Source organism: Furipterus horrens, unplaced genomic scaffold, assembly GCF_987537825.1.
Source record: "Furipterus horrens unplaced genomic scaffold, mFurHor1.1.pri manual_scaffold_9, whole genome shotgun sequence".
NCBI lineage: Eukaryota > Metazoa > Chordata > Mammalia > Chiroptera > Furipteridae > Furipterus > Furipterus horrens.
In genome coordinates, this window is record NW_028327179.1 from 31,993,566 (window position 1) to 32,010,192 (window position 16,627).

The following is a 16,627-nucleotide window of genomic DNA, read 5'->3' on the forward strand; positions in this document are numbered from 1 at the left end:
CCTAACTTCTTCTGCCACTCCTATAAATATCAATATCTTCCATTCCTGCAGGGGTATAAGTAAGCCGTGCACAGCATGAACATGTCTGATGGTCTTTTGTTTGTAAACTCTGTGCTCTTAATTATCCCACAGTCCTAGCTGTTAATTCCCTGTTATTTTAAACTCCTAGAGAACAAATAAATTTCAAAAGCTCTTGGCATAACAAGTAGCACAGCACCTCATGCAGATAAGTATTAAATAATACTTCATTCTTGTCTCATTACCTAGGAGTAAAGATTTTGACATAGATGACTTTGCTAGGCAACTGGTCATTTTTAGGACATCAAAAAAAGAGAAAAATCATAAAAATGTCTAAAAGAGACCCTCTTTATGATGAAATGAGAAGGAGAAAAGCATCTGGCTCTGTCCTACGAAACAGGAGGCTAGAAGACAACTGAGGAATGCCTTCCATTTTCTAACAAATAATTTTTCCTTCAATCTTGTGTGAACAAAATTAAGATCATTTCAAAATCTAAAAATTTACCTCCCATGTATCTCATATCAAAAAAGAAGTTCTCAGAGGTAACAGTAACAAAGCAAGACAAAGCGAAATACAAAAAAAAAAAAAAAAAAAAAAAGAATTTCATAAAAAATGACAGCAGCTGAGTAGGACCTAAAAAGTAAAAAATGTTCAAAAAAATATAAAAAACAGTAATGAATTCTCTTTTTCATTTAGACACAGGATTAATTTTCCTCTTTTATAAATCCAATCGCTCTACTTAGTTCTGCAGATAACATTTATATAGTCATAATACAGTAAATATGATTTATATTAGGTTAACTTTTTAGAAGTAACCTACGGAAAAAGCACAAATTTCATTATAGTCACAAAAATAAAACTTGACCAAGAAAAAACAACAGTTTCACTAACAAAACCTGTAAGATGGAGAAATAAAGGGAGTAAAGGAAGGATACCAAATGCCTATCTTTTATTGATATCTTATCACAGGGAGTAAACAATATTTATAATGATAAACCAGAAAAAATATCATAATGTGTTATTTTAAACTATAATTAAATCTACTAGGAAAAAGATTAATCAGCTATAAAATTAATTAATAAGCTGTAGTTTACTCCAGGGAGTAGGAAAGGGAATGAATGGAGCAGAAAGAAAATCCTTTACCTTTTGTTTAAGGCACTTTTATTTAAAATATTATGTTTTGCCATGTGATTTGACTTTACATTATTTTTTAAATGGTGTGGTGTGGGGGAAAGAGGAAGAGTAAAACAAGGTAAATTAAAAAGGAGTGCAGGCTGTCCCAGAATAGCATGGTATCAATAACTCAGCCCAAGCAGACTGAGCAACAAGGACTCCAGATCCACATGTGGGTCCAGCTAAGCAGACCTAGTGACCCCACAGAAAGTCACCACTTAGCAAGGTGCCTAGGTTCCTCTTGTCTCAGACTAGAAGAAAAGAGGGCAGGCACATCTGCTGGAAGGAATCAAGGACAACAGCAGAATAGTCCCTGGTACTGCTATATTTGTATCTAAAAGCGGCATTCAATATTCAATGATTGAAAGAAGTTCCACAACCTACAATTTTCATTCAACTGCCAAGATCATATGGGAAACAAATTAAAGGATATTTTAATGTATTGAAAAATTAAGTACAGCGATCCCTTGGTACCAATCAGGGTTTGGTTCCAGGACCCCTGCAGACAACAAAACCTGAGGATCAATTTCCTTATGTAAAATGATGTAGTGTATGTAACCCATATTTGCATATAGGCTATAGCAGGGGTATGTCTACACATCATTTCATTTGGGTGAATTCAGCATAGTGTTTAGTGTGTGGCAAATTCAAATTTTGCTTCTTGGATCTTTCTGGAATTTTTTTTCAAATATTTTCAACCTGTGGTTAATTGAATCCATAGATGCAGAACCCATGGCTATGGAGGTCCGACTGTATGTCTGTCTATGGTAACCTACAGTACCCAACAAACAATCTCTGAATGTACGCAAACTTTTCACTGCATAATCCAGAATTCTTTCAGGTTCAATCAAGTAGTTACTTTCAAATGAAATAAAAAATAATAAAGAATCTTTGACTTTTAAGAATAACTTTTCTTGAAACTAATTTAGATAAATTTCAAATGAAAAAGAGACTTCCCGTGAAGACAGCGGCTTAGGCAGACATGGCTCAGATCTTTGCACAACCACGTCAAAATTACAACTAAAATATAGAAACTACCAAAACTCGGAACCATCAGAAATCAAGCTGAATGGAAGTCTGACAAACATGGAATTAAAGAAACCACATCCATCCAGACCAGTAGGAGAGGTGCAGGCGCAGACGCAAAACAGGATGGTCCCACACCCACGTGTGGTGGATAAAAATTCAGGAGGGATATCTTAGGAACGAGGAGTCCCAGCCCCACACCGGGTTCCCAGCCCACCGTTCCAGTACCAGAAAGGTAAGTCCCCACAACTTCTGGCTACAAAAACCAGCAGGGATTGAGTCAGTGGAAACTTCTGGAGCCCCAAGCAGTACCTCTTGAAGAACCCACACATGGACTCATCTACTCAGACTCACTTCCTCTGAGCTCCAGAACCGGGGTAGCAGCTTGAAACGCACCAGTGGCCTACAGGGGGGCACTGAAGTGTCTGCCATCAAGGTGAGCAGAGGCCATTCTCACTTTTCTAAATCCTCCCCCGGCAGAGCCACCAGGGTGGTGCCATATCTGAGACTCCATCAACCCAGCTAACACTGTTTGACCTGCCTTAGAGATCCCCAGACTCTGCTCCACCCACCTGATGAGCTCATCCGAGCTGCTTTTCCATATGAATGGCTGGCTGGTCTTGACTCATGCTTCAAAACTTCCTAAATCCTCTCAAACAAGCAACACCTGATCTCAGTGACCCTAAGCCTGGCACTAGCAGCAGCCAGCCTAGATTCAGTTTGGCTTCATCTAGGAATCTCCAAGCCCAGCACAAGTAGCAGCCATTTCAGATTGCTTTATAGCTCAGGCAGGGTGACCCTGGGCAAAACACAAGTGGGGGCTGACTTTGACCTGCACCACATGGGAAATTCCAGGGCCAGGGCACCCAATGAACAGCTACAGACCACATCAGAGCACCACCACCCTGCCCCTGCACAGCTGATCCTCCACGGAGGATGGAGATTGGTGGTAAGGGGTCAGAGCCAATCCTTGCAGCTGACTGGCCTGGGTAAATCTCTCCCATTGATCTACCAACAGCAACCAAAGCTCAACTACAAGAGGAAGGTGTACTCAGCCCACATGAAGGGCGCACCTCGAGTACCCAGCTTGGGTGATGATCTACCAACAGCAACCAAAGCTCAACTACAAGAGGAAGGTGTACTCAGCCCACATGAAGGGCGCACCTCGAGTACCCAGCTTGGGTGATAGGAGAGGCTGTGCCACTGGATCCTACAGGACACACACTACATTAGGCAACACTATCATGACATGGAGTTCAAGCAGCTCTACATAAATCATAGAAGCAAATATAGGGAGGCTAACAGGAGACAAAGACACACAGCCCAAATGAAAGAACCAATCAAAACTCCAGGAAAAGAGCTAAACAAAATGGAGATAAGCAATCTATTAGATGCAGAGTTCAACACACTGGTTATAAGGATACTCAAGAAACTTAGTGAGTACCTAAACAGCATTAAAAATAACAGTCAGAAATGAAGGATACACTAATTGAAATAACAATTCACAGGGAATCAACCATAAAGTGAATAAAGCTGAGAACCAAATCAATGAATTGGAACATAAAGAAGCAAAAAACAACTAATCAGAATAATCATGAAGAAGAAAATCCAGAAAAATAAGGATACAGTAAGAAGCCTCTGGGACAACTTCAAGCATTCCAACATTCACATCATAGAGTTGCCAGAATGAGAAGAGAAAGAACAAGAAATTGGAAATCTATTTGAAAAAATAATGAAAGAAAACTCCCCTCTTTTGGTGAAGAAAATAGACATGTAAGTCCAAGAAGCACAGAACCCTAACAAGACTGACACAAAGAGCTGTCTCCAAGACACATCATAATTAAAATACCAAAGGTCAAATATAAAGAATTTTAAAAGCAGCAAGAGAAAAGCAGTTTAAGAACTGAGTCGCGGAGAAAAATCGTGATTCACGGAAAATCACAATGCTCAGTGGTAGACTATAAAGTAGTGCAGCTGACCATCTTTAAATTTTCTTTTCATTTAAAATAGGTTTTCATTTGAAAGTTAAACTATGTCTGTGGTATCATCAAAGATGTTTAATTTACAGGCAAGAAGAATGTCAAATGCCTTGCAACTGGATGTCTTTTCAATAAGATAGTCTTACAGATTTAGAGACTTGTTTGTGGGTTATGTTACATATATTAACATGTGTTTTCTGTTTTCAAAGGGCATAAGCCTATGATCTCATTACCTGAGTGACTGTCTATACATATAGGCCTCACTTAATCCTATCTGCATCGCTGCCTCCTGAGACTCACTGGTTTGGCTGAACTAAGTGGATGGGTTGGTGAAGTATGGGGTGGTCTGTGGGCTTCACTTTAAAACTGGTTTCTCTTTTCTATCCTAATGGCTTGGATAGAAAGAGCCCAGAGGTCTGAGAGGGGGAAAACCTAAAATATTTCCCTCAGCCCAAACTAAGTATAATAGGCAAAAGGGTTTTGGACAGGTGGAATGTGCCTGGCACACCTTCCTCCAAAGAAGCCCTATTTTCCCCTAATGTGGGACATTGAAAAATTAATACCTGCCTTTTGTCATCTAGTGGTTATGGACTGAATGATGTCTTTTAACGCTGTTGCCAAACCTGTTGCCCCCAGAATACAACAAGGATGCCGGCCTGTTAAATCAAGCATGCCGCTGTCCAGGGACAGCCATTATTATATGAAATGTTAAAGGGACTTATTTAAGAAAAAGAACAACTATGAACAATAACATGGCAAAAAATACAAATCTATCAACATTCGAATCTAAAAAACAAACTAAGCAAACAAAAGAACAGAGACAGAATCATGGATACTGAGAGCGTTTTGATGGTTCTCAGATGGGAGGGGGGCTGTAGGGGAATTGGTAAAGAGGTGAGGGGATTCAGTACAAATAGGTAGTTACAGAATAGCCATGGAAATGTAAAGTATAATATAGGAAATGGAGTAGCCAAAGACAATATACGCATGACCCATGGACATGAACATTGGTGGGGGGATTGCCTGAGGGAGTGGGGTGTGCTGGGTGGAGGTGATCCAAAGTGGGGAAAATCAGGACAACTGCAATAGCATAATCAATAAGATATAATTAAAATTTTAAAAATTAAAGAATTAAATGCTTCATTCAGATGTACTTTAACGTAAATACACACTGATTCTTAAATCCCAACTATATGACTTTCTTTCAATAAAATCAAAAAAAGTGTCAAATAATATAAAATGTTCCCTTAATGGACATTTCTAAAGGGAACATATTTCATGATTTTCTAGTCATCAACAAGAATGAAAATAAATATAAATGTTAAAGAAAATAAGAGTGTAAATTCAGTTAGAAATTAACTGCTATCCCTGCTATTGCCAGTGCCATAGGATTTTTCACTCTGATTCACTGAGGTCCAAGCAAAGACTATATCTTGCCTTTGGCTAAATTCCATAGCTCAACTAGAGAATTCAAGAATAGGTTCAATATTATATTTAGAATATCAGAAAAAAATAGAGCAAAAGAAAAATAAATGCATGGAATAAAAAAGGTGCATCTAATTAATAAAAGGCAAAAATAAAAAGAAGTTGGAATAAAATTCCTGTCATTTTTACAAATTCAACCTGTCAGCATACCAACTTACTCTACCTATATGTCCCATACCACATTATCTACAAGAAGTGAACAAACTTCTCATGTTCTCCCAACTAGGAACAAAAGGGTTAAATAAGAGGTGAAGGGAAATGTGGACTGGGTTAGGCAGGATGACCGGTGGCTAGCAAAGGCAACGGGCTGGTATGTGGGGGAGAAGACTTGCTGTGGAGGGGCTGTCTCCTCCAAATGATTCCAGCAAGTACCTCTGCTCTCTGAGCCTCCCGGAGCCACCTTGACATTGTCACTAAATCCCCAAGTTAAAAACACAATTCTAACAGTTTTCCCAAGAAACCCCATTACAATGAATTCCTTGGCCATCAATGTATTTGTGCATGTATTTCTACCTATTTTCAGAGAATAAGAAAAACTATTCTCATTATTACTTGGATGGTTCACATATGTAAACACAGCATAGTTCTTATATACTGTATCTTCTAAAATGAAACAATTATTAATATAAATCATCATTACAGATCTTTCCAATTTCAAATGTGACCAGGTCAGATAGCTGTAGTCACACCTCCTCCACACATCACTATTTACATTAATGAAAAAATACTTAGAAGCTACTTCATGCTAACTTGAAGAAGCCCAAAAGAGTTTCTTTCAAAAACATTTTTTATAGTTAACTCTCATCCAGTAAAATATTTACTTTAGCACAGCTAAAATAAAATTCCTATTTAATGGAAAAATAAAGTGTCAACACATGTCACCAACTCCCTCAATTTCCTGCTACCAAATTTCCACATCCATTCCCTCGAAGTCAATCTCTGCCACAATCCCTGCAAAGCCTTAATATTATATTCTCTATTTTCCAACTCTTTCTCTCCCATCGATTTTCAATTATTCAGGTTTTACCCTCTCAATTGCATATCTCTCTTGATAAAATTTCCTCATTCTACACCTATACACCAACCAAATCTGTCCCCAACAAAGTCAACTCTGGTTTCTTTGTTGCTAGAAAGCCAACAGAGGGATATTTTTAGTCCTCATTTTGCTTGGCATCTCTGCAACGAAGACTTCATCATGATTCCAGTACTCTCATATCCACAACCCCTCAGATCCTGGCTTAGCTAACTCCTTCTGCTTCTCCTTCAGGCCCTCCTTCCTCTTGACCCCCTGAGGAGAGTGAGATCCCAATGCTTCCTCTGTAAGCTCAACTTCCTTCTCCCTAAGGCCCATCCCACTTGCGCCTTCTTCAGTCCAAGTCCTTCTCAATCAATTATGTTCTCTAGAAAACCAGAAAGAATACTGGTTACATTATGTATCACATGGATAGTCACTACACAGTCAATTCCAAAACAAAGCACCTGGCGTATAATACACACTCAGTAAATACATAACTGCCTGGATTATATTCATATAATCATAACTGAGATGTTCTTAGTATAATGGATTTATCCACAAAGTAAACTAAATGTGTGCTATCCTTTTCCAGGACCCAAAAGCCTTGTAAAAATTTTCAAATACATTCAACATACTAGAGCTAATTCTCTATTAACTCAATTTAAAAAGTGTATATGACATAATCAATTTTTTCATACTGACAGTTTAATCACTGTCAAAATGGATAGAACCAGACTATCACTGGTACTACCCAATTATGTAGTTCCTAATCAATAAAAAATTATGTTGCTTAAACATGCATGATCCTAAAGAAAAATGCCATAAATATTTAAGGAGCATCTCAAAGAAGGAAATATCTAGCCCTATCCCACACTCAGCAGAGACCTATGAAGCCAGAGTATATTAAAAGAAAAAACTTAATTCAAAGTTGTATTAATGTTTTGGTCTATCATAATCTTTTTACTTTTCAAATACTAGCAATCAATATCGACAACACCAGTGAGTCATGCTCACTGACTGCCAGCATTTCTACACAGTAGAGACTAAGGGGCTATATTCTACGATAGATAGGAATTTAATTTGAAACTGGGTTTGCTCGGCTAGGACACTATTTGACTTATATTGTATGTTTATTTGTGGTGGTTTTAGAGGAATGATGGAAATAACACCTGGGGACTAGAGCCTCCCCAACATACTGTCATCAGTAATACAAAACCTTCTTTTTCAAGCTTACCAAAAATCCATTAATAAAGTTAGAACTAATACCAAAGGATGTAGTAACCATTTTTACACTGTACATTTTTTAAATAACTAAAGATGTAACACATTAAATCTATAGTCACGTAAATATTACAAGCATGACTATTATATAAAGTGAGTTTCCACTTAAATTTTCCAAAAAATATTCTTATCCAGATGAGCCAAACACTAGAACTATGTGAATCTGAAAAACAAACTATAATAACATTCTCAATATTTATAAGCTGGGCAGAGTTAAGGAGGAAGAATTCCCAGGAGATGAAATGGAGACATGAACAGATAAATTTATTCTTCTCTACTACTCTATAAAAATGAAGTCAATCACATTGGAAAATTATGAGTTTCAGTGAGGTGAAAAGAAAGAGTAGGATTAAGAAGTATCTGATCTAAAAGAAAAGTATCTGATCTTTCTCACCTTATGAATTATTATTTATTATTTTACTGAACTGCTCAGTTATGAACAAAAATGCTAAAAGCACAGAGCACAGAGTACTTACTATTTAATGTTTATTAACATTGTTTGTTACACAACTCCTACATTAAAAACAGGCAACAAAAATCAGTTTTAAAATTTTTGTATTACCTTATGCAACTGTAATGTTTAAAAGTGCTGGCAGCTTTCTGACATTCTAGGCACAACTGAATAGCTCCTGGATAGTCTTCCTCCTTAATATAACAACAAGAGAAGTCATTAGATTGGAAACATTTTTCTTAAAGCTCCATAAGAAAACAAATCTCAGTTCATACTCTATCCAAAAGCTACAGTACCAGAACAGTTTAATTCCTTTTCTATAAGAATTACAATACCAACAACAGATAAATAATAAAATAAAAGAGGCAGCTAAGTCCAGACCTAAAACGTATGTAATGTATGTATAGAAAAAATCTTGGCCCTGGCTAGTAGCTCAGTTGGTTAGAGCATCATCCCAATACTCCAAGGCTGTTGGTTCAATCCCTGGTCAGGACACATACAACTAATGAATGCATAACTAAATGAAACAACAAATTGATTTTACTCTCTTGTCTAAAATCAATAAATTAAAAAGTATATATTTTGTTCCCTCAAATACACAATAAAGCTCTCTGTGATCATGACATGTGGATAAAGCCTATAAAGCATCATAAGCTGCTCCACGGGGAAGGTGTTCTTTAACTATTAATATTTCTTTCAGTAACGTTTCAAAACAATATGCATTCTTCCTGTAGTCAACATTCAACAGTTCTACCACAATATTCAACAGTTCTAAAACCAAGAAATATTTTAAGCAAATAAATTTGGAAAAAAGTAAAATTTCCTTTAGTAGCCTCAGAATGTTTTTTAAACATGTAAACAGTAATTTAATGCCACAAGAATTTTTCATTTGGATTTCTCAAACCCCAGTTTAGTGGCAATAGTTTAGAAGTAATACAGTGATTACACAGAAAACCCTAAAAATATTTTTCCTTGAGCTCGTATCTAAATTCAACAAAGCAATTCAAATCACTGGGGATGCTGGAATGACAAAATACCTACCCAAAGGAGCTCAAGTGTTAATCGGGAAACACACATATAACATGAGGCTTTTGGGAACCTTATAACAGAAGTAGATTGAGAATGCTCAGAAACCATGAAACAGGAAACACATGGCTCACTCAGAAAACCAATATATGAGATACCAAACAAACTATTATATGAAATATGCTTTAAATCACTACCATATGTTAGATGAAAAAGGTAATTTTATTGCTATTTGAGTGCAATTACAATTAAAAAAATACTAAAGTTAACATTCCCAGGTTGCTACAAACTAAACATTTCTCCAAATCAATTTTTCTAAATGAAGTACATTGTGTCAACAGAAAAATGCTCTAGAGCAAGCATGTCTAAAAACGCTCTTTACACCACATAATAATTTGAGAAAAATGCTCATCTGAATTTTTTCACTACAATTTTTATATGTAATATTATCAGGATCACTAAATTGCCTAGCCTTGTTAACTTACCTCTAGCATTTCACTTAAGCGCACATCTGTTCTTTGCTGGAGAAAAAAAAAAAAAAAATTCAAAGGTAAAAATCTGTTTCAACCATAAAATTAAATTTTAATTTTTAAAAAGTAACCTGTATATACCAATGTTTTTATAGTTCTCAGTGATTTCAGAAGTCCAATCAGCAACTGACGTTTCCTTTGATTTGCGAGTAGGCCTAAACTAGCTTGAGTAAAACCTTCCTTTGCAATATTCAAGTGTCTGTAAAAGTAAACAATAAATAGTTAAATTTTTCTATTATAATAAGAATCTATCCACACAGAACAATAAACAACTGACAAGGTAGTATCCTTGATTACTCTTAAAACCCGGGATTATGACTACTATCACAAATCTATTTGACAAATTTATTCAACAGCCCAATCTAAGACACCATTACACAAAGTGTGGGAGGTAGACTAGTGCCAGTCCTCAAACTGTTACTGGTCCATCAGAAGAAAAGTACAGAAATTGAGATTAAGCACTTAAAAACATTTAAACCAAAAGTTGACATAATAAATTCATGTTTCATGAATGAATAATAAAATAATTGGGATTGTATTTTGTATGCCTTTGGTTGCTTTTCTTCCATTTCCCTAGTACTTCATTTTTGTTGCATTTTACAAAAGTAACATTCAGTAACAAGGTAGAAACTTAAAAAGAAAAAAAACAAAACTGGTCCTTCACCATAGTTTGAGAAGCACTTATCTAAGCAATACAAAAACAGTACTATTTTTAAGCCATAACTAGCTTTACAGACATTTCTCACATACCTTCTTGCTGAAGTTTTGAATCATAACATAAAAGTATGTTGTTACTAAATGGTATTCTAGAAACTATGACATAGTCATAATGAAAAAAAAATCAATTATCAATGACAGTTTCAGTTTTTCTTGAAATGTTTTCCAGCTTAAAGAACAAAATATCATCAAATGCAATACCTCCTCCCATTTGTGCAGATAACAGCAGCTAACTGAAGACCTGTCTGTAGTGAAGTAACTCTTTCAAGTTCCTATGGAAAAATTATGAATAGATTATTATTTGAGGCATTTTATTTTTCTTTCCCATTCATATGGAACTCTTAACAAAAACTTCAGTGTGTTTCAAAGAAAAGCCTGCTTGGAAAGGAAAGTGGCAAAAAAAAAAAAAAAAACTGAACCCGAAAATTGTTGGTATATTTTTCAACAAAATTATTTTAAATGACAACCTCCAATTGATTTTCATAGTGACATAAGACAAATATTTAGTTAGTATTGCTTGTAAAGAAATCAAGACCCAATCTGCTTTACACAGTCATAAACAAAAACTAAAAATCCATTTAAATGTTTACCCAACAGAATTTCACAAGGTCATCAAGGATAAGTCAAATGTGATTCTGTTTGCTAGTATGCTTTGACAATGAATGTCTTCCATTTGAACACTAGTAGATATTTCAACGGATTTTGAAGTCTCTGATTTTCTAACGAAAAGGCATATTTAGCCAAACAATTCCAATTTTATCGTATTTCAAAAACAGATTGTTAACACTGCCATTGAGCAATGTCACAAAATACATAGAAGCAATTTCCCCTGGCTAGTCTACAGTTTGGAAAACCAAAGAGGTTACTTTAGAATGAGTTATAAAAACTTTCATCCCTTTTTTTAAAAATCTTTACTGAATTTTTTCTACACTACCTTTTATTCCCCTTATAACCCACTCCCCTCAGTTCACCACACTGTTGTCCATGCCCATGAGTCCTTTTTCCTTTTTGTTCAATTCCTCCACCTCCTAACCTCCCCCCACAACTAGCTGTCATCTGCTATCCATCTATGAGTCTGTCCCCATTTTCCTTGTTAGTTCAGTTTGTTCATTAGATTCCACATAAGTGAAATCATGTGGTACTTGTCTTTCTCTGACTGGCTTATTTCACTTAGCATAATGTTCTACAGGTCCATCCATACTGTCACGAACAGTAAAATTTTCTTTTTTTTTACTGTTGAGTAGTATTCCATTATGTAAATGTCCCACAGTTGTTTTACCCAACCATCTATTGATGGACACTCAGGCTGCTTCCATATCTTGATGATTGTAAATAACTCTGCAATGAACATAGGGGTGCTTATATTCTTTTGAATCAGCATTTTGGGTTCCTTTGTATATAGTCCCCAAAGTGGGATCGCTGGGTCAAAAGGCAGATCCATTTAATTTTTGAGGCATCTGCATACTGTTTTCCACAGTGACTGCACCAGTCTGCATTCCCACCAACAGTGCAAAAGGGTTCCCCTTTCTCCACATTCTTGCCAGCATTTGTTGTTTATTGATTTATTAATAATAGCTATTTGGACAGGTGTCAAGTGGTATCTTATTGTGGTTTTAATCTGCATTTCTCTGATGATTAGTGATGTTGAGCATCTTTTAATATGTCTACTGGCCATCTGTATGGTATCTTTGGAGAACTGTCTATTCATGTCCTTTGCCCATTTTTTAATTGGGTTGTTTATTTGATGTTGAGTTATGTAAGTACTTTATAGATTCTGGATATTAACCCCTCATCAGATGTATCAGCAAATATGTCCTCCCATTCTGTGGGTTTTCCTTTTCTGTTGATGATTTCCTTTGCTATGCAAAAGCTTTTTAGTTTGATGTAATCCCATTTATTTTTTCTTGTTTCCCTTACCTGGGGAGATATATCCAATAAAAATTACTATGAACTATGTCTGAGATTTTACTGCCTATGTTTTGTTCTAGGATTGTTATGGTTTTGTTTCTAACATTTAAATCTTTGATTCATTTTGAGTTTATTCTTTTGTGTGGTGTAAGCAGATGGTCTAGTTTCATTTCTCTGCATACATCTGTTCAATTTTCCCAACATCATTTATAGAATAAACTATCTTTAGCCCACTGTAGGTGTTTGCTTCCTCTGTTGGATATTAAGTGACTATAAAGGTGTGGGTTTATTTCTGGGCTCTCTATTCTGTTCCATTGCTCTATGTGTCTGTTTTTATGCCAGTACCATGCTATTTTGATTACTATCTCCAAAGAGTTCCATTGGATATTAGGTAGCCTGATTCCTTCAACTTCGTTCTTTTTTCTAAGTATCACTATTGCTATGCAGGGTTCTTCTGTGATTCCATATAAATTTTTTAAATACTTTTTCTAGTTCTGTGAAATGTCATTGGAATCTTGATGGGAATCGCATTGAATCTAAAGATTGCTTGGTGTAATATGGACATTTTAATGATGTTAATTCTTCCTATCCATGAACACAATACATGCTTCCACTTATTTGTATTTTCTTCAATTTCTTTCTACAATGTCTTATAATTTTTCAAGTACAGGTCTTTTACACCCTGGTTAGACTTATTCCTAGGTACTTTATTCTTTTTGAAGCAAATGTGAATGGGATTGTTTTCTTGGTTTCCCTTTCTCTTAGTTCATTATTGGCATATAAAAATGCAACAGATCTCTGGATATTAATTTTGTATCCTGCTACTTCGCTGAATTCATTTATCAGTTCTAGTAGTTTCTTGATGGACTCTTTGGAGTTCTCTATATACAGAATCATGTCATCTGCAAATAAAGACAGTTTTACTACTTCCTTTCCAATTTGGATACCTTGTATTTCTTCCTCCTGTCTGATTGCTGTGGCTAGAACTTCCAGTACTATGTTGAATAACAGAGATGAAAGTGGACATCACTGTCTTGTTCCCAATCTTAGGGGGAATGCTTGTAGATTTTGCCCATTAAGTGTGATGCTGGTAGTGGGCTTGTCATATGTGGCCTTTATTATGGCTTTTATTATGTTTAGGAATGTTCCCTCTAGTCCCACTTTTTGGGACGTTCTTATCATAAATGGGTACTGGGTTTTATCAAATGCTTTTTCTGCATCTATTGATATGATCGTGTGGTTTTTATCCTTCATTTTGTTTATGTGGGGAAACATATTTATTGACTTGCAAGTGTTATACCAACCCTGCATTCCTGGAATAAATCCCACTTGATCATGGTGTATGATCTTTTTGATGCATTGCTGTATTCAGTTTGCTATTATTTTGTTGAGGATTTTAGCATCTATGTTCATCAGAGATATTGGCTATAATTTTCTTTCTTTGTAGTGTCTTTATCTGGTTTTGGAATTACGATAATGCTGGCCTCATAAAATGAGTTTGGGAGTCTTCTCTCCTCTTGAATTTTATAAAATAGTTTGAGAGGCAGGGGTGTTAATTATTCTGGAATGTTTGGTAAAGTTCCCCTGTGAAGCCATCCGGTTCAGGGCTTTTGTCTGTTGGGAGTTTTTTATTATTACTACTTCAATTTCACTAGCTGTAATCTGTCTATTCAGATTCTCTAATATTTCCTGATTTAGTTTTGGAAGACTTTATGTTTCTAGGAATTTATCCATTTCATCCATGTTGTCCAGTTTGTTGGCATGTAGTTGTTCATAATATTTTCTTACAATCTTTTGTATTTCGTTGGTGTCTGTTGTTATTTCTCTTCTTTCACTTCTGATTTTATTTATTTGGGTCATTTTCTCTCTTAGTGAGTTTGGTTAAAGGTGTGCAATATTGTTTATCTTTTCAAAGAATCAGCTCTTGAATTCATTGATCTTTCGTATCATTTTTTTAGACTCTATTACATTTTTCATTTATTTCTCCTCTGATCTCATTATTTCCTTCCTTCTACTCACTCCGGGCTTTGTTTGTTGTTCTTTTTCAAGTTCTTTTAAGTGTGAAGTTAGATTGCTTATTTGAGCTTTCTCTTATTTTTTTGAGATAGGCCTGTAATGCTATGAGTTTCCCTCTCAGGATTGCTTTCCAAGTGTTCCACAGATTTTGGATTGTCATGTCCACATTTCAATTTGTTTCAAGGTCTCTTTTGATTTCTTTCTTGATCTTGTTGTTGACCCATGCATTTTTAAATAACATGTTATTTAGCTTCTATGTCTTTGCACATTTTTCAGTTCTTGTGATTAATTCCTAGTTTCATAATATTGTGGTCAGAGTAGATGCTTGATATAATTTCAATCTTCTTAAATTTATTGAAACTTGTTTTGTGTCCTAATATGTGGTCTATCCTAGAAAACGTTCTCTATACAGTAGTCCCTCGCTATAACGCGGTTCACTTATATCGCAGCCTCACTGTATCGCGGGATTTTTTAAAATATTATATTTAATTATTTATTGCGGATTTTTCGCTATATCGCAGGATTTTGCAGTACTAGTAGCATACGTATGTTGTTAAAGTTACGTAGGTTTAAGAGTGTAGAATAAATGTAAGGTTCCTACTTCATGGGGGTGGGAGGGTCTGGAATGTAATACCCACGGTAAGTGAAGGAATACTGTATTCTGTTGCTTTGGAGTGAAATGCTCTGAAGATATCAATTAAATCCATTTGATCTAGTGTGTTGTTTAAGATGGCTGTCTCCTTGTTGATTTTCTGTCTGGAAGATCTATCCATTGAAGTCAATGGGGTGTTAAAATCCCCAACTATGCCTGTATTTCTGTCAAGCTCTCCCTTTGTGTCCATCAACATTTGCTTTACATATTTAGGTGCTCCTATGTTGGGTGCAAACATGTTTACTAGGGTTATATCCTCTTGTTGGATTGTTCCCTTTTTCATTATGTAGCGTCATTCTTTGTGTCTTAGTATAGTCTTGGCTTTAAAGTCTCTTTTGTCAGATATAAATACTGCTACTTCAGCTTGTTTTGCTCTTCCATTTACAAGAAATATCTTTTTTCATCCCTTTACTTTTTGTCTGTATCTTTCAATCTGAGATGGGTCTCTTGGAGGCAGCATATATATGGATCTTGTTTCCTTATCCATTCAGCTGTTCTATGTCTTTTGGTTGGAGCATTTAAGCCATTAACACTTACTGTGATTATTGATAGATACAAATGTGGTGCCATTTTATTGTTAGACTTTTTCCTCTGGTTTTTTATTTATTTCTCTTTTTCTTCTTCTTAAAGCAAACCCTTTAACATTTGTTGCAGGCTGGTTTGGTGTTAACCAACTCCTTTAGCTTTTTCTTGTCTGGGAAGTTCCTTATTTCTCCTTTAATTTTAAATGATAACCTTACTGAATAAAGTAGCCTTGGTTGTAGGTCCTTGCTTTTCATCACCTTGAATATTTCACACCATTCCTTCTGGCCTAAAGTATTTCCATTGAGTAATCAGATATCAGTCTAACTGGCGCTCCCTTGTAGGTTAACTACCTGCTTTTCTCTTGACGCTTTTAGGATTCTCTCCATGTCTTTAAGCCTTATCATTTTAAACGTGATGTGTCTTGGCGTAGGCCTTTTTCAGTCCTAATTATTTGGGACTCTCTGAGCCTCCTGGACTTGTGTGTCATTTTCCTTCACCAGATCAGGGAAGTTTTCAGTCATTATTTCTTCAAATAGGTTCTTGATCCCTTGCTTAATCTCTTCTCCTTTTTGTAGTCCCATGATGTGTATGTTGTCCCACTTCATGTTGTCAAAATGTTTCTTAAGCTCTCATTTTTTAAAATTATTTTTTCTTTTTTCTGCTCTGCCTGTGTGTTTTTTCTTACCTTATCTTCCAAATCACCAATGTGACGTGATCCTCTACTTCACCTAACCTACTATTTATTCCTTCCAGTGTATTATTTATTTCAGACATTGCATTTGTTATTTCTGACTGGTCCTTTTTTAATGATTTCTATGTCTTTG

At 35.7% G+C, this 16,627-nt stretch overlaps 1 protein-coding gene across 1 annotated transcript in view; it reads right to left on the reverse strand.

Annotated features, from left to right (window-relative positions):
- Nucleotides 1-16,627, reverse strand: part of VPS50 (VPS50 subunit of EARP/GARPII complex) — a 118,002-nt gene that overhangs the window by 74,343 nt on the left and 27,032 nt on the right. The window contains exons 6-9 of the mRNA XM_090287224.1: nucleotides 10,904-10,974; nucleotides 10,067-10,184; nucleotides 9,941-9,976; nucleotides 8,541-8,623 (exon numbers count right to left, since the gene is read on the reverse strand). Coding sequence (XP_090143350.1) covers nucleotides 8,541-8,623; nucleotides 9,941-9,976; nucleotides 10,067-10,184; nucleotides 10,904-10,974 — 308 coding nt within the window. The remainder of the gene's footprint in view (nucleotides 1-8,540; nucleotides 8,624-9,940; nucleotides 9,977-10,066; nucleotides 10,185-10,903; nucleotides 10,975-16,627) is intronic.